The following is an 18,949-nucleotide window of genomic DNA, read 5'->3' as shown; positions in this document are numbered from 1 at the left end:
GGTATCATGGGTTTTAAAAGTTCTGCTGCAACACCTTGTGGGGAATTGAACTTGGCCATACTTTCATCCCACACATCTTTAAGTTGAGTTCTGGGTTTGTGTGTGTGTGTGTGTGTGTGTGTGTGTACATGGACCCCTGATTTTATTGGTTCATGGTACAATACAGACAAGGGCAACTATTAAGTCGAAATGTATTGGTTGTTATTTGTTTTTCTTTGAAATCCTTGTTATTTGTTGTCTGATCAAAAGTAAATCGAGCAGCTGTTGTGTGTGTGTGTGTGTGTGTGTGTGGGGTCCTTGGTTTTGGTGTGTTATATTGAAGGTTTATTATTTCTTTTAGACAATCAGTCGGGCCTTCATGAACGGCAGCGCTCTGGAACATGTGGTGGAGTTTGGCTTGGATTACCCAGAAGGCATGGCGGTGGACTGGCTGGGGAAGAACCTGTACTGGGCCGACACTGGGACCAACCGCATAGAGGTGGCCAAGCTGGATGGGCAGCACAGACAGGTCCTGGTGTGGAAAGATCTGGACAGCCCGCGAGCACTGGCCCTGGACCCAGCTGAAGGGTGAGAGTGTGGGGGGCACCGGCTCATCGGTGCATTTGTAAGACGAAAAATTGCTTCAGTATTTCCTGCGATGGGCAGATTTAGAAGAATTCTGTTAAATAGGTTAGTATACTGCCAGCCATCACCATCCCCGAAAAAGCACCAGTGCAGCCAGTACACCCTCCTCTCTGTTACTGTTCACCAGAACGTAAATATCCAGTTCCAAGCCTTTGGTGGCTAATTTCAAACTTGTTTACCATATATTTGGCTAGACTCGCAAAGTAAAATAAATCGCATATTTAGTAGAACTGCGGGGGGAGAATCTCACTGGAAAAGATTTATTTTTTTCTCCCTGCTGCTGGAGACTGGAGTAATTTCAGCTGAAACCTGAGCAGAGCGTCTTGCCTATTGCCAGGCTTTTCTGCTAATATTTTATTCTCTGGGCTTCTTGTTCTTGCTATCATTAATCGTCAGTTTACTCGCACAACCGACTTGGTGCGGTTTTCAAAATGTGGCTCCCATACAGCAGATTAATGCCTGTGGATTCTGCTCTGAGCATCCTGTCTCTTATCCCCTTCCTCCACCTGTGGAAGTTCAAGCTTTCCTGCTATTCTGCAGTATTGAGGAGGTTCCTAAATATCCTTCTAACTGGGGATGTCATCATAAAGCATTTGTTTTTGCACATTCTGGCACATTGTTCTTGCAATGAATTTTTTGACTCATCAATATATGAAAAATAATATATAAGGTACGCCGGATGTTTCACCTTTCTCATTCATGGAGCTTTTGTCTTACCCTGAGATCATTGCTTAATTTGTCAAAATAAAAAGTTGTTTTTAGAGAGATCTTGAAACAACGGTTTTCTTGCCATCTTAAAATAAGACACATTATTTATTTTAAATAATACTTAATTTGAATGGAATTACTGTCCCTAGATGCAGTGTTATGGACAATCTCAGAAGTAATTGATCTCGTGTGAAATTGCGATACCAAATGCTACAGAATAATGTTGTTAAACAACAGCTATTGCAATTTTATCTCACCTATATTTTTTTTCTTTATGGTTTCTAGAAAAAAAACTGCAATCATGTACAAGATTATAAGATTTCGTCTTCTGTTTGCTTCTGTACCTGTAATTTAATGTATTTTGTGATAGTTGCAAAGGCCCGAATTTAATTAATGCCTTTTCATTTTTGTTCTTAAATTGAGGACTTTGAATAAGGTCTTTGCCAATTCAGCTCGAATCATGTAAAGTCTCCTGTTTCTCCTCAGGTTTATGTACTGGACCGAGTGGGGTGGGAGACCAAAGATAGACCGGGCAGCTATGGACGGAACAGGCCGCATCACCTTGGTCCCTAACGTGGGACGTGCCAATGGGCTCACCATCGACTATGCTGAGCGGCGCCTCTACTGGACTGACCTGGACACCACACTCATTGAGTCTTCCAACATGCTCGGTACGTGTGCTTTTATGTATATTGTTCGAGGAACAGATCAAGTGCAGCTTTTGTGAGTAGATTTATTTGCGGTATCCCGTTCTTCACATGTATGTGTAATTATTTTTCCTTTGTTGGGATTTGACAGGGCTTTGAAATTAATTTTTAAACATACATGATCAGAGCTTCATGTAGCATTGAGCATTATGAAGGAAAATATGTTTCCAATTAGCCAGTTCTGCCTTCTGTGCTGCTGTGATAATGGCAGCGGGAGGAGGGGCACATCAAAAGAGTGTTAAAAGATCAACTACAAAAGTAAAGCCCTAATGTGGTGAGAGATCAGTTTTGGAATGCACCAAGGTATCACTTTACTTGGAGTGAGGTGGTAGAACAATCTGAGTAATTTCTAAGCAAGATTAATGGCAGAGCATGATATGCTAACATGCAAGGTCCAAAATGCAAGATGCTCTTTTGAGAGCCTCATGACTTCAAACCAAGCTATACTATTGTTTGTACTGAAAGCAGTCGCTGTTTGCTTCTCACTTCAGTCTGAATCGTTGACTGCAGCAAAATATCAGTCTTGCATCTCAAACATAATAACAGTCAACAATAAAAACATTTAGAATTTACATTAATAAAATTGAAAGGTGGGAACTATGACTTGGACACAAGAAGTGTCAATGTAACTAATAATTCTAATCCACTAAATTGACTGCTAAATTCAATGCAATGTCTGATTATCTGTAACCCAAAGAAATTAAAGAACACCCCTAATAGACCAAATGAAACCATTTGGAAGAAATTATAATTTTTTTTTCTTTAATTGCTCCCCTTTATTGTTCAGTTAAATGTAAGCTGCATAAAAACATTTCGGCAGACATTGACGCCAAGAAGACGTTTCGTTCAGCATTTATTAGTCTCCTTTTGGACAGTTTGATTTGTTTCAATAAGCAGAAAAACGGTCAGCATTTAGTCCGGGATAAACTGGTTCCCCTATCGCCAGAAAAACACCTCCATGTGAACGAGACCTTAGACAGGATAATATTCCCATCTCAAGCAACTCCTACTTCAGGTAATTGGGTCAATGATGATAAAGAAAGGGACTAAAGGGAACAATATAGAGAAAAGTGGTCTTTCTGTTGCAGGTGAGGATCGGGAGGTGATTGCTGAGGACCTGCCCCATCCCTTCGGCTTGACCCAGTACCAGGACTACATTTACTGGACCGACTGGAGCCTCCGCAGTATTGAACGTGCCAACAAGACCAGCGGGCAGAACCGCACGGTCATCCAGGGCCATCTCGACTACGTGATGGACATCCTGGTGTTCCACTCGTCTCGCCAGGGCGGCTGGAATGCTTGTGCGTCGACAAACGGCCACTGCTCCCACCTCTGCCTGGCGGTGCCTGTCAGTAGCTTTGTCTGTGGATGCCCGGCCCATTTTTCTCTGAACTATGACAACAAGACTTGCAGTGGTGAGCGAGACACATTCCACACAGTATATACCTGCCTCCCTCAGATTGTTAGTCAGTGTGGACTGCAGATTTCAGCACCCGATTTTACACGCTGAAATAGAAATCTGGTTTTACTACTACAAGCAGTCTATATACTTCTGTTGCAACAGGTCAGAACTAGTCTGCTTTTCATAAACATTGCGCCTAATTTGGTCTCAAATAAAATAATGCTGAAATACGATAATTTTGTCTCAAGTGGGAAATTTGGAAATGTGTTCATTTGTGTTGGGAATTGAACATTTGTATTGCATTGAATGGGTTTTGGGCCCCTGAGAATACTCTCCGTTTACGTTAACTGGTCCTTGCCACGCACTTGGCATCAGCCTCTAAACAAAATGAAGTTAATTGAATTTCTTGGGCAGGTATTTGTCTGCAGCGAGCGTAACTGGAGATTTGCTACGGTTTTTGAAACAGGCGCGCCATTCATACATCTGATATGTTCTTGAACATTGCGCAGGAGAGCTTGATTGGTGAAGCCCGTTGAGACGGTCTCCATTGCCTCCGAGCAACGGCTTGCGAAACAAATCAGCTCGGCCTTGCTAGGGAGCAAAAGCTGTAGACCTGTCAGGCTCTGGTGTTGGCATGGGAGACTCGCCGGTGACTTTCTGTAACAGGAGCGTGCAGCAGAATGACTGGAGGCCCGCACTGGGGGAGGCCTGGGCTCCAGTCCTTCAGCCGAGATTGAAAGCAGTTGCTTCTGCAAGTATGAGAATGAGCGGCAGGGTATTTTCTTTTTAAAGCTCTTGTGGTCGGCCTGGCCGTTGCCAACTTGGCAGACGCTGCGAAGCCAGAGCTCAGTTTAAGCCCCGCTCACTCCGTCTCTGCATTTGACATCGCAAAAACACTCTTTATAATCGCTCTGAGGCTCCCTCGGGGGCAGCCGCTGTGAGCGATCATGAGAGCCTGCACGCGTAGTTAGCACGCAAGCCGTGGACGAGTGTCACAGAGCTTCAGGAGGTCATCAGAACAATTGTAGCCAGAGCGGCCAACATGGTCACATAGTCCTGATCCAAAGGATTTCAAACTTATTTATAATGTATATATGTATCTAACACGAATACTGATATTCAGACACACTCGGATAAGGTTTTGTGATAGAAGTTCTTTTAAACAAATAGCTTTATGTATTAGAATTTTTAATGATTTAATATGTGTAAAGAAATAAACCTCTTTCAGTTCCCACTAGAATAAATGACATGCCTATTTCATATATTTAATAATGAAAGTTTATTGAAATTGGACGTAATTTCTCATTTGCAGTCTGGATTTAGTTTTAGGCGACTGTGACGGGGCGACAGCAGATCTACCAACACTGGTCTTTGGCTTTATCCTCTTTTAACATACCTTGTTTTACACATTAGTACACAGTTATTCATGAACATGTAGAGATCTAAACTGTGCAGGCCTAGAGTTGCTGACCCCTGTAGGGCTTACCCTGTCACCTTGTTCACTTGGCAACTCATCTGCACCTTCATGATCAAGCAGCACCCTCAAGTGGGGCTTTCTTATTTGACACTGAATCTCTTTGTATTGCTAATTGCCTTATTATTTATGCAGACATGTTTTCAAGCTGATATTTAAGTTATCAATGAATGATTTGTTTTTTCTCTCACATGCAGCTCCAAAGTCCTTCCTGCTCTTTAGTCAAAAGACGGCCATAAACCGGATGGTGATCGATGAGCAACAGAGTCCGGACATCATCCTGCCCATCCACAGCCTGAAAAACGTGCGCGCAATCGACTATGATCCGCTGGACAAGCACCTCTACTGGATCGACTCCAAACAGAATGTCATTCGGCGTGCTCAGGAGGACGGGAACCAGGTAATTGCCTGAACTCAATTTTTACCGACCTGGTACAGTTTTTTCGTAGAGCAAGAAACTACATTTGTTCCACACCACATGTTGTTCATGTTTTGACCATAGAAGGATTCAAGCTTCAGATATTTTAGATTTGACAATTGCTTCAAGCAAAGTACGCAAGCACGTTGAACAAGGATTTGTCAGTGAAGTGTTTTGTCTTTTTATTCAGTCACACTATTAAATGCATAGTCACACTGCACTGTAGTATTACCCCAAAGCAAGACTGTGGTAAAGCCAGGCAGGAAGAATTCATTTAGTAGTCGAGCGCTCATATGAAGACCTACACTAATACTCGTTTTCATACTTTTCCGTTTTTTTTTTTTTTTTTTTTTTTTTTTAAATCTGCCCTTGCCTCACAGAGCATGACTGTGGTGTCCAACGCGTTGGGCGGGCCAAACATCGGCCTGCAGCCATTTGACCTGAGCATCGATATCTACAGCCGCTACATCTACTGGACCAGTGAATTCACCAACGTAATCAACGTCACACGCCTTGATGGGACCCGTGTTGGTGTGGTGCTCAGAGGGGAGCATGATAGGCCGAGAGCCATTGTGGTGAATCCAGAGCGAGGGTGAGGCATCATTGAAACTACTCTAGGCGGCTACTGAAGCCATGATGCTACGCAGACATTTATTTCTAGAAATAAATAGAAAATAATAAAACAATAGAAATAAATAAAACAATTTCAATGTGCATTATGACTAACCCTTAATGTACAAAGATATACACAACAAATCAACATTTCATACACTTCTGATTTTGGAGATTAAGATGGAGCCATTTTAAAGAATCCAATGCAAGAAACATTTACATTTACGGCATTTGGCAGACGCCCTTATCCAGAGCGACTTACAACGTGCTTTCAAGTTACCATCGATAAAGAGATATATTCCGGTTCACTAGGACTAGGATCTATTTTATTCACTCTGTTGTAGATTCTGTACACAAAGTTCGACAACAAGAAAATTACAATTTAATGTAAATATTCTTTAAAGAGGAAGGTCTTGAGCACAAAGGAGCTCAGTGACATATTTAGTATTTTTATAACAGTAGAAAGAGTCACCTTTTTTACCTTCATGGCTGCTTTGTTCATTGTTGTCATCAAAAGACACTTCATGAGATGCTCATTAACATGAGTGAGCGATAAGAAAGTGTTCAGGACTTCAGGAAACAGTCATGGTTGTCTAATTTAAGGTGGTGGCGAGAAACCGAGAGTGTGAAATGCTGCCATCACAGCCGAAGCTCCCTGCTTTGGAGAGATTCTAAAAATCTAAACTAAATCGTTCAGTGTTTTTGGTTTATTCCATAACTTCACCTGTTATTTCAGTCCTATGTCGAATGCAAGACCCATATATGAGTAAATGCATCTAAACCTTGTCTGGTAGTGTACATACAGATCTTTTTGCGAATTTGTTTTGAACTGCTGTGCCCCTGTAACTGTAACTCCTGTCTGTCTTTGTACAGGTACATGTACTTCACCAACCTACAGGAAGGCTCGGCCAAGATTGAGAGGGCAGCTCTGGACGGCACGGAGAGAGAGGTTCTGTTCCTCAGCGGTCTGGGTAAACCAGTAGCACTCACTATTGACAATGAGGTGGAGAAGCTATTCTGGGTGGATTCGGACCTGCGCCGCATCGAGAGCAGTGACTTGTCCGGTAAGTCTCTCATGGCTCGTGGTCTGTGTATAAGTTGGGACATTCAGATGTTTATGGCCATTTTTAAATGTTTTTATTTTTGTTAGAGTTCATTAAAATAGCATCAAATTGATGTAATAATTCTGGCATCCAAACATTGGTATTGGAAATGGCACTTACAGAGTACCTGCTCATTCTCATTTACAGTTAGTCATGAGTTCCAATGGAATAGAATGACATTTCTAAATTACCCTAAAATAACTTGTCAGAACTTTCAGTATAATAATTACTGTTATAATTAACAATCAACTCTGTATGACCATGTTTCTCATCCAAATGCCCACATTTTAAAGTGATATTTCTTAATTAGAGGTTTTGAAAGGCTCTATGGGGATAGTCAGAGTCTATGAGTGGGCCATGCCTAGAGAAGAGCAATACTTGTCTTGTGGCCCACGGTGAGGGGAGGGGCTCATCTCAGTGGCGGCGTAGGCATGGTGCCAGAGCTTTGAGAATTTCGGCCAAGCTCCAACAAAAGCCCCCCTCCAGGCCCCTCAATCCCAGCCCCTCAGGTCCAGAGGAATGCCAACCAGCTGCAGCAGGGCACCGCGGCAGGCAGGGCTGTAGCAACAAGAGCAGCCTGCATGGTCACAGAGCAAACAAACAGGGCTGACAACTCAACACCGTCGCGGTCGCGTTCAGCCCTTTATCCCTGTGTGGGTTGTGGCAAGCGTTTTTGTGGTCTGCCGTCTTCGGGTTAGGAACACACTAGCCCCCCTGACCCCTCCAGAAGCCCTCCCTGATGACCACATGTATGGACTCTGCTTTTTCTGGGTTTAACCAAAGCAGAGCTGCTCAGAGCGAATTGTTGTTGAAATGGATGTACAGTGGGTATGGAAAGTATTCAGACCCCCTTAAATTCTTCATGAGAAATTCTCGATTCTCCCGGAATTCTAATTTTTGTGGGGGGTTTTTTTGGTATGTTTTTTTTCTCACCTAATGTGTGGCACAGAAGTTTGACATTGGGTCAGCTTGCGAGTATAATAGGATTTAATTAAAATATCCAAATTTCTTTGAATCCTAGCAAAATTAAAGCAAATTAAAATCATGTCGACTGTTCTCAAGGAGACGTGACGAGGCCCATGGTCCAATTCTGGATCTGTGTTAACCACCTCAACAGGCTTTATTACAGTCAAGTACTACTTTAGCCTGAAAAATAGTTTTTTCAGTCGTAGCAGTTCATGGAAGTGCTACCAAAGTGAAGGCTTACCTTTATTTCCACAGCATGTTCTGTGCTCACCTCCAGGAATACTCAATCCCACTGTCAAGAGCACTGGGTCTAAGGCAGATGTTCCTCTTTTTGTGGGATCTGGCACATTTTTAGGGGCACCATTCCCGTTTTTCGCCTCACGCAAATCAATTTGAACTTTCCTGCAAAACATTAGGGAGTTACGCAAGCACCTGGCATCTTCAAATCTGTAAATCACATCACTTTGCACGACCTTGACTCCCTTTCCAAGCGTATTTGCTCATCCCTGAGTGCCTCCCTGCTTCACCCAGGTTTCTCTCAGCGCTTTTCCATCCTTTTCCGTTCCCTCTGTTCCTGAGCTCTTTGAAGTGTCACAACACTTTCACGAAACAAGGTTAAAGGCCGATTTTCAGTTTTTACCATGTTACTAAGTTTACTCTGATAATTTTGCTTGCCGATATCTGCTTATTCCTGAGTGCCTACCTGCTTTTCCCAGTTTTGTATCTGTGGTTTTCCACCCTTTTCCGTTCCCTCTGTTCCTGAGCTCTTCCTTCATCTTTTTCCCCTTCCCGATGTTTCCAACAGGCGCAAACAGGATTGTGATTGAGGATTCCAACATCCTGCAGCCGGTGGGCCTGACCGTTTTCGGAAACCACCTGTACTGGATCGACCGCCAGCAGCAGATGATTGAGCGCATCGACAAGACGACACGTGAGGGACGCACCAAGATCCAGGCCCGCATTGCGGCGCTCAGCGACATCCATGCCGTCCACGAGCTCGACATGAGGGAGTACAGTAAGTCTCTGACCTGCCTCTCTCAGGGACCCCGTACTGCCTCCCATTCGGGGCCTTGCTTATGAGCTCTCCAATACTTTATTAAACTAAACTAAAACAATTTTAAGATCAAAGAGTCATCTTTCCAAAAGTATACAACTATGATTGCAGCCGTATGTGCCCATAACAACACAAAACAGAATGTAGTTTCCAGTGTGGTTGTGTGTGCAGTTTGGCAAATCTGACATCTGGGGTAGCTCTAAAGGAGCAGTTTATAAACTTGGACCTCGTGTCCTTCTCATGATGTTTTTTTCTTTCTTCTCTTCCCATTCTCTCCTTCAGGTAAGCATCCGTGCACGTCTGATAATGGCGGCTGCTCTCATATATGTATAGTGAAGGGCGATGGCAGCACACGCTGCTCCTGCCCCGTTCACCTCATGCTGCTGCAGGACGAGCTCACATGTGGAGGTACAGCACAGCATTACTAGTAGTCTAGCTTATACTTCTAAACCTTTCTTGCTTCTTAACATTTACCTCCATCCAATATGTTTGGTTCAAATTCAGATAAAGTATTTTAGTGCAATGTGATACCTGAATTGACAATCAGATGAACCAGGATGTTCAGATACCAATATCAATCAGAGAAGAGCAAAAGCAAATTGTATTTAAAACATCCTGGACTTGTGTTTGATCCTCAATATTTTTTCCAGTCGTTTAATATATTGCAAATTTCTCTGAATTCCAAGTATGGCAACTTTCATGTCTTGGTGTAGTTTGAATATAATACATACTGTATATTCTCAGCCATGTATCCTTGAATATGTTTGACCTCCGCTCTCTAACTGACCCTCAGAACCTCCGACATGTTCACCGGAGCAGTTCACTTGCTCGTCGGGTGAGGTCTACTGCATCCCCCAGGCGTGGCGCTGTGATGGCTACCCAGAGTGTGATGACCAAAGTGACGAGCACGACTGCCCTGTGTGCTCTGACTCTGAGTTTCAGTGCGACAGCAGACATTGTGTGGACCTGTCACTGCGGTGCAATGGAGAAACCAACTGCCATGACGGGTCTGATGAGGATAAGTGTGAAAGTAAGCTCTCGACTGGGTCGCTGGGATGTGATGGCTTGTCTAGAATCTAAATGTACTACAACCTGGAAATAAAGCACATTAGTAACGGAAGTATCTTTGACCTTAATGTAAAAGTCAGAATAAATTACATATGTGAGCGTAGTGAAATGTTTTCGTATTGACATTCTTGTTTTGCACAGCCAGACATTCTGCAGCATTATGATCTTCTGAAGTGATTGTTTTCTAGAATTGCTTTTGGATTCCCTTACAGTTCGTTGTCCTGCTGACCAATTCAGCTGCTCCAATGGCCAGTGCATAGGGAGGCACAAGAAGTGTGACCACAACATGGACTGCACTGACAACTCAGATGAGTTGGGCTGCTGTAAGTCATGCATTTAAAAAGATATATATATTTTTTGTATTACAGCGATTGCACTACTTTATTTATTGTTGTTTTAGATGCATGAATAATATAGATGTTCCTCTCTATCTCAGACCCCACAGAAGATCCCTCCACCCAGCCACCAAATACCATCGGCTCCATTGTGGGCGTGGTCATGGCCCTCTTTGTGGTTGGCGCGGTGTATTTCGTTTGCCAGCGCGTGCTCTGCCCGCAGATGAAGGACGATGCCGAGACGATGGCCAATGACTTTGTGGTCCACGGGCCTGCCTCTGTTCCTCTGCGATACGTGCCTCACCCCAGCTCCTTGTCTGGGTCTCTACCAGGTAGGAATCAGTCAACTGATCCCATGAGAATTAGTGAAAGTGAAGTGATTGTCAATGGGGACGGTGCTTTGCTCAATTAATGATCCTATGAGAAATTAAGGCTGAGAGTGAATTTTCTAAGAAATCTTTCCTGTTTTTTTTCTTAATGAGAAGCGCATTCATAACTTTTTTTGCATCTTCATTTTATTAACATAAATAAAATAAGTTATTCTGCTGCAGGGTTGTCTATTTTCAGCATGTTACTATGGTTACTCTGATGGTTTTTGTCTGTCTTGGTGCCAGGTCAATATTTCAGATTTGATTCAGATTAGCCAGATTCACAAATGGACCCAGACAATCTTATACTGAAAATTATATGAATATGTAACAATGACATTTTTTCCTGTATAAATTCACAAAGAGAATTATCATTGGGTTGTGACAGAATGAGCACCTCAATCGTAGACCCACTGAACATGTTCTATATAGTCCAGATGTATTGGACCCCTTTGTGACCTCTAACTTCAGCAGGATCCAGAGTAGCTTGAAGGGAACAAGAAGAGTAATTAAGAGGGTTGCTGGGTCAAATGGTAATGTTAGAATGCCTGGGGACAAGTGTGCATAGAAGATATTTGTTCTGATGGAGCTTCTGCTTGTCTGTCTAGGTATGTCCAGAGGGAAGTCTGTGATTGGCTCCCTCAGCATCATTGGTGGCAGCAGCGGGCCTCCTTATGACCGCGCCCATGTAACTGGCGCCTCATCGAGCAGCTCCTCCAGCACCAAAGGCACTTACTTCCCACCGGTACGTAGCCGTGGCACTACCAGCCTACCATTCGTCACCAGCACGCTCACGGGGAAAATATACCGTCCATTTATGTCTCACGCATAAATGCAAAGCACCTGATGGGCAGGGGATTTAGTTTAGAACGCTGGCTCACTATTTTCACCCAAAGCGTTCCAGCTCCCCCCGAGTGGCACGAGTGTTTATGAGGCGATTGAACTCTGTTGCAGCGTTGTTATGGCTTCAGTGCAACCACAGTAGTCTCCATCAAGCTGGTTTTTATGTTCAATTCACATCGTCTTCAAACGGCTGAGGGGCTCAGACCATCAGCGTGTGCCCAGACGTTTATCATGCTAAACATTCCCATGGAAGATAAAAGGAACTGTTTCAGAACCCCTGGTGTTTTAATGATTCTATTTTCTTCCCCTCTTTTCCTTACGTTCTGTTTCCAGATCCTGAACCCACCCCCATCTCCAGCCACTGTGCGCTCTCAGTACACCATGGAGTTTGGCTACTCCTCCAACAGTCCCTCCACCCATCGCTCGTACAGGTAGGCAGCCTCCTTCGCTGCGTGAGAGGGCGCAGTTAGGCGAAATGTGTGCTGAACTCGCAGTTTAGCCTGGCGCTCTGCCCCCTCCCCTGGCTGCGGTTGGTCCGCTGAACAGATTTCTAATTTGAAAGTGTCTGGTGAGGTAAATGAGTCATCATTTGGGGAGGGGGCGGGGCTTCCTTGATTTATTCAGTTCCACGGTCAGCCTAGTGGTCCACAGACTCGCAAGCTCACCCAATATCATCATGTGTGAACGTCTTCCTGGAGTTGATCATCTGACTTGTGTAGGTGTGATTATGGGGAGAAACTTTTTATTTTGAAAAGTTTTAGAAACTAAATTGTATTTGTCACTCGTGCAATGAGACATGGAGCACTCGATCAAAGCCTCTGTTAAATAATAACAATAAAATAAATGGATAAAGAACACAATTTACAGCTTTAAAAAAAATCTGGGTGTAAAGAAGGGGAGACAGGACAAAAATGGAATGGAAGACTGTTCATAGAAATAAGTGATGCGCAATCACAACTTCACAACATTGAATATTATTCCTTTGAATAGAAAGGCTGCTGTAGCGAAGGATCAGCTCTTTTGACATCTTTGTGTCGAGGGTTGGGGTTGCTGTCTGAGCTCCAGCTCTGTATTCTCCTCCTGACTCGTCGTCTGCTAATCTGACAGACTATACTGTCCTGCGGAGCTCCAGTAATAAGCGTTATGATGCCGTTTTTTTACATTTCAATGTATATTGCCAGTAATAATCATATCTTAATTCACACCCCTCTACGAATGAATTAGAACCTCTATTTTGGTCTGTTTTCTCACAGGGTGTACAGCTACCGCCACTTTGCGCCCCCCACCACCCCCTGCAGCACAGATGTGTGCGACAGCGACTATACGCCAGGCCGCCGTGTCCCCCACGCAGCCACCAATGGCAAGGGCTACACCAGCGACCTCAACTACGACTCGGAGCCGGCCCCCCCCACCGCCCACCCCCCGCAGCCAGTACCTGTCTGCCGAGGAGAACTACGAGAGCTGCCCCCCCTCCCCGTTCACAGAACGCAGCTACTCACACCACCTGTACCCCCCACCCCCCTCGCCCTGCACAGACTCCTCCTGAGCCCGGCCTCTTTACCCAGCAGCCCCCGCCCTCACTGTAAATATCAATTGTGCATATTATGACTTTAAGGAGAAAAGGGGCGGGGCCTGAGATGGAAGTGCGTTTCAGAACAAGAGCAGTATTGGAGCTGTTGGACTCAGAGGGGCTTCTGTATAGCTGCAAATGAGACAAAAGGACACGGGTGGGCGTGTGTGATGTTTGTACATTTTAAAAAGAAGAAAGCATATTTATATATTTTCTATACAGCATTATTGGTTATGCCATAGAGGTTTGTATTAAAAGAAATTTGTACATTTTTTTTTTTTTTTTTTAAAGAAACTTTTATTAAATCACACAAGTGATGCGTTGCCTTAATACAGGGAATCCAGATTGGGAAGGGGTGTGTGTGGGGGGGTCTACCTTCATTCTCGGCTGAAGGACACACAAGCACATGAGAGGAGAAGGGAAGAAAAAAGCAACCACCAAGCAACAAAGCCTTTCTGATGCCAAAAAATAGAACCAATATTTAATCTGTAGAATCAAACAGGGGCAGAGGATGGAGTGGAGAAAGCAAAGGGCGCCCCCTGGAGGTTTTCAAGCTCCTGCACTCGGGAACTGTGCAGCCACGGCAGCCATTTTGTCAGTATGGGATCGACGAGCGGTCAACCTGTCAATCGCAGAGAATCAGAACAACATCAAATCAGCAAATGTTTTATTTGATTTAATTTTTTGGGGGTCGTGGATCTTCAACACGTCTGCTCCAAAGCAATACCACAGCATCAAGAAACACTGCAAAAACTTCCTATAGGGGGCAAAGGTCAAATCACCGAGACATGTTGTTGCTGTTTACTCCGGGGGCCACTGTGTTATGGTACTCGAACCTGGCTTCACAACGTGACTGATTGGCCGGGGGGGGGGGGGGGGGGGGGTGGGGGGTGTTTGTACACCTGAGCAGTCAACCAAATCTTTTATTTTTATTTTATTTTTTCATTTTATTTATTATTTTATTTACTTTTTTTTTTTTGTGTGTGTGTGTGTGTGTGTGTGTGTGTTCATGCCTGACTGCAACTCATCATGACCCTGACTTGGAAGGTCAAGAACTTAAAGCACATAGATTTTTTGTTTGTTTGTTTTGGGGTTGTTTTTTTTTTTTTTTTTTTTTGCGACATTTAGGCTGCTTTTTTTTTTTTTTTAATTTTTAATTTTATTTTTTTTATAAAGGGTCTATTTTTATTCAATTGTGGATGAGTTCTTGTGCCTGTTTTTTTTTTTTTTTTTTTTTTTTTTTAAATCATGTTATTTTTCAAGTGGAGGGAATACAAACTCTGCGCCCGCGAAATGTTTTAATATTTTTGTACCACATTGTCGAGATTACATATTTATAAGCTATACAAATCGTACATCTCTTCATTATATCCTTGCAGTGCTTTTTTATTCATATTCTCATACATCTCTCTATTTTTCTATTCAGTCGTCTGTCTGAATGTTTGATGACAATCTGAGAAGATATCCAGGTGACACTTCTGCCTCTCCCTGTTGTGCCAAAACAGAAATTGTACAATCTAAACATTTAAAAAAAAAAAAAAATTTTCCTCACATTGACATCATGATGGAAATGTTCTCAATCAGTTCAGACTGTGATGGTGGTTCATTGTCTGGATTATCAACTGCAACTTTAATCCTGATATGTAACCAGTGATGTTCTCTTTTTATCCATCCATGGCTTTAAACCCAGACTTATTTAAAACTCTCAGCTTGCCCCTTTACCTCAAACACACCCACCACAAAATGCTTTTCTGTTTTATTTAAACGGAGGTGCATGAGTTCAGGTTAAGAAATTCTAAACCCTCACTGGAATTTTTTCCCCCAATCATATTATGAACTTCTCTGGTAAGAACAAAATCCAGGTGAGGGGTTCATTACTTTCTGAACCTGAACTGAACAACCTCTGCTCTTAGGTATTTCTTCTGTCTCATTGTGAAGTGTCCGATGCACATACCATGCTGAGAAGACTTCTGCTGCACTTGTGGTTTTACAATGTGGCATGATTTGTTTTGTCTTTTTCTTTTGAAATGAGAACTGGTCTTAAGTTAATGCTCATTTTTAGAGCCTCAACTCAGTAGCATGAAAGTTGAAGACCATCACCCCAAAAGCTGCAGTTTTTGACTGCTTCAAAACAAACCCTGATGTCAGTGTGATACAAGCATTGACGTAAAGATTTTGCTCACTCCAAACTGTCTATTCAGACGTCCATTTGAAGCTTTGCTGAAGTGTTGAAAGGACTTCTGTGTTGGACCCCCTTCCCCTTTAAAAACCTATTAAAAATCAGTGGTCGTTTGGTCAAACCAGCATAGTCAGGAGAGCTCCTCATTTTCTATACTGCACTTTACCGTACTCCTGCTTAGGTACAGAACGCAGGACTGAAAAAGTGTGTGTCTGTGTATGTATGTGTATGTGAGTGATTTGTGAGACCATTTCCCCTCAGATGCCACCAGCTTTACTCTTGGATATGTCTAGCAAAGCTGCTGTTGTTTATTATTATCAATATAATATATACACACACATATACATATGTGTATATTTTATATATATATATATATATCAGAAAACTATTCAAAGGCATAAACTGATCAGGATAAAAGGCATCAATCTACATTTAAAATGCTCTTCAGCTCAACAATCGCATTTATTTGTGGAAAGGGGTGAGCACTGGATATGAGTGCTGGATATGACAACTGGTAGAAAAGTGGAGTATCATTGGTTGTAATGGAAGTGAGATGATGGATGAGAAGTAAGTTGGGAAAATTTGTTAAAGCACTTTTTTGGGGGGCTCCATACCATGGATAGATGGGAAAGAGAGAAGGTCTGTTTCTATTGAAAATTTTGTCCTTCATTCATTTGACACCACGGTGCTTTGCAAGGATGGTTTTTCTTTGTTTTCTTCAAGGTGACCAACATTTGGTTAGATATTCTTTTAATTTCCACTAACTGTTTTTGTACATTTGATCACTTTACATGTAAACTGTTGTATAAAACTCGCGTGTACAGCCAATTCAATAACTACTATAAGCTGTTGGAACAAATGATATGTTGATTTTTTTTTTTTTTTAATAAAAAAAAAAAAAAAAAAGACTGAAGTGGGCTTTTTTTTTTTCTGGAATATTTGCTTTTTTAATTAAACTGTTGCTTATGGTCAGTAGATGGTGCTACTGAACAGATGTAAATTCTTCTTTTCAATTGACCTAAAAGATGTTGACTTATTACTGCTTTCTACTACATGTTTACTATAATTTTACAAGAGTACTAAAGGGAAAAAAATCGCTAGCAAATAAAAATGTGTACTGATTACAACCTATAAACCTATTGATTTTAGTGAGTTTGCCCATCGGTATGATCCTTGGTACAGAATTCGGCTTTTTGTTGCAGGAACAATAAGTGGCTGCAATCAACATGGACTAGGTGCTTTTTAAAAAAAAAAAAAAAAATTAATCTCCACTGGAATGCAAGTAAAATCTCAGATATGTCTGGACTGGTGTGGATCTGTTATACTGATACCTACACAAACAGACGTAATTACTGAATACTTGAAATACTATATGGATTAAACAGTTTGTGTTTGCTTCTTTGCTTCCCTACAACCTTTACCTGGATAGATGAACGTATGTAAAATAAATGTTAAAATATTTTTTTATTTTTTAAAAGGGATCACCTGTAGATGGCGCCAGATACAGTGTTGTGTAATTAAGTCTTTTAAACGAGTCACCCACCAATGTTGCCAGATTGGTTGCAATGACTGTTTTATTAATGATTTATAGTAGAACTATAGACATCTCATACAGAATGATGACTGCCCTTGTGTTGAGATTCACTAATTTGCTTTAGTAGCAATGCTATTTAAAGTACTGAATATAATCAAAACAATTAATTCCTAATAATTCAGCCACGGTGAGAGATTATCTTCTGTCCTTATCAGGACAGAAATGTGTTGGCCTATGATAATATTTGTGTTGACCTGGAGGGCTTGAAATCTCTCTTTGGTGACAATCAGTTTGTAATCAAATTTGTGACAGAAGATCAGATCGTATCTGGATCTCTCCAGGCGATTCGCTTTCTCAGGCTGTAACTAATTTGGGCCGAGGAGGTGTGACACAGAGCAGGTCTTCCTTCCACTAATGGATGTTCCAGGACAACTTTGTGGTATTCTGAACTCAGAGGGTTTTGCTCAACGGAGACCCCTCAGCTTGTTTATTTGCTGGGCCAATAAAGAAAGAGGTGATTTTTTTAGTCTGGAGATCTTTTGAAAGGGGAATTAGGAGGCCCGGCTTTGCTGTGTGTGTGTGTGTGTGTGTGTGTGTGTGTGTGTGTGTGTGTGTGTGTGTGTGTGTGTGTTTTCCTGGTCATTTGCAGACAAGTGGGTCCAGTGAGGCCCTGCTGAGAGGCACAGAAAGGCCACTGACGTCATCCATTTCGGGGAGAGGGAGGTGTGTGTCTGTGTGTAAGTGAGGGGGGGGAAGGGCCGTTTTCATTCCACATCACTCTCGGCATTCAGATGGGGGTTGGGGTTCGGGGGGACGTTGCCAGGCGACGGCTACACAAAAGAGGCCTGGTGCTTTTTCTCTGTGCTGCTCAGCTGCTCAAAAGTCCTCATTGCATCTGTCGTCTGGATCCTCGGTCCTGTCAGGCTGTCCGATACACCCAGACTCAACTCCACCTAAACAGTTACTGGACAAGTCAGATGTGCACACACACACACACACACACACACACAGAGAACAGTCTCCTCTCACCATCCTGCATGTGCACTGCGATGTGCACTCTGGATTGTCTCTAGGTGGGCTTGAGGGAGGGAGGTGTGAATTACGCACCCCACCCTTCGTCCAGTGACACTGGGATGGGCAACAGTAACCAGCAGTAACAAGTGAAGGGGTGAATCTGGACCATTCTCTCAACATTAGGTCACTGCTGGTCTTTTTATTCTCCAGTGCCCACAGCGTTCCAAAATAGTTGAGACTGTTGCCTGGCTCTGCCACTCCGTCGACAGGGTAGGTTTAAAGCCACCAGTCAGATCAGACACCAGATTATTTTGGGCTGAAACAATTCAGATTTAAACTCTGCTGCTAGTTACTAATTACAAATATGTATCATTTCAAAAATATTCTATGGGGCCTGCAGGACCAGGACTGGAAGCCTCTGAATTACAATGTAAATATATATTAAAAAAATGTAAATAAGGAAATAACACAGTTTGGTCTAGTCTGATCTAGAAATGTTGCTGGTATTGATCACCCATCTGCAGGGTCTAAAATGAGACTTGGTCCCTAGACTGAAATTTCAATCAATTTGTACATAAAAACAAAATGTAAGTTGAATTTGTTTAATGTTTTTTTTTAATTATTCAGGGAGAATAATTCAAAAAACTAATGCTCATCAAGATTCATTATGTTCTCAACAATCACCACCAAACACACACACCTCACTGATACTGACATACAGTACACACACTCTTAATCACACATCCAACATGTGATCATGAAATCAATGGCTTTTTGCCTTAAGTTTTATTGGCAAAGCACATTGCAAATTTGGATGCACTGCTTCAGACTGGATATGGAATTTATGTGCAGACCTGCTCCTCAAATCTTCGTTTCTGTAGACAATGGACATGGAGGACATAGCATTGGGGAGTTGTGGGTACTTCTATGAAAATATGGACCGTGTCAGCTAATTAAAAGTCTACAACAA

The 18,949-nt window shown here is 42.5% G+C and overlaps 1 protein-coding gene across 1 annotated transcript in view; it reads left to right on the top strand.

Annotated features, from left to right (window-relative positions):
* The window catches only part of lrp6 (low density lipoprotein receptor-related protein 6), a 44,838-nt gene extending 30,733 nt beyond the window's left edge, over nucleotides 1–14,105 (top strand). Inside the window, 15 exon segments of the mRNA XM_028954469.1 lie at nucleotides 341–567; nucleotides 1,819–2,003; nucleotides 3,128–3,454; nucleotides 5,113–5,315; nucleotides 5,714–5,925; nucleotides 6,819–7,009; nucleotides 8,820–9,029; nucleotides 9,351–9,476; nucleotides 9,862–10,098; nucleotides 10,349–10,459; nucleotides 10,573–10,803; nucleotides 11,448–11,584; nucleotides 12,016–12,113; nucleotides 12,936–13,086; nucleotides 13,088–14,105. Of these exon segments, the coding sequence (XP_028810302.1) occupies nucleotides 341–567; nucleotides 1,819–2,003; nucleotides 3,128–3,454; nucleotides 5,113–5,315; nucleotides 5,714–5,925; nucleotides 6,819–7,009; nucleotides 8,820–9,029; nucleotides 9,351–9,476; nucleotides 9,862–10,098; nucleotides 10,349–10,459; nucleotides 10,573–10,803; nucleotides 11,448–11,584; nucleotides 12,016–12,113; nucleotides 12,936–13,086; nucleotides 13,088–13,228 (2,787 nt within the window). The 3' untranslated portion in view covers nucleotides 13,229–14,105.
* Nucleotides 14,106–18,949: the final 4,844 nt, after the last annotated feature.

Source organism: Denticeps clupeoides, chromosome 15, assembly GCF_900700375.1.
Source record: "Denticeps clupeoides chromosome 15, fDenClu1.1, whole genome shotgun sequence".
NCBI classification, from domain to species: Eukaryota; Metazoa; Chordata; class Actinopteri; order Clupeiformes; family Denticipitidae; genus Denticeps; species Denticeps clupeoides.
The sequence above is the reverse complement of the archived record's forward strand: the minus strand, read 5'-3'. Positions and strand labels throughout refer to the sequence as shown.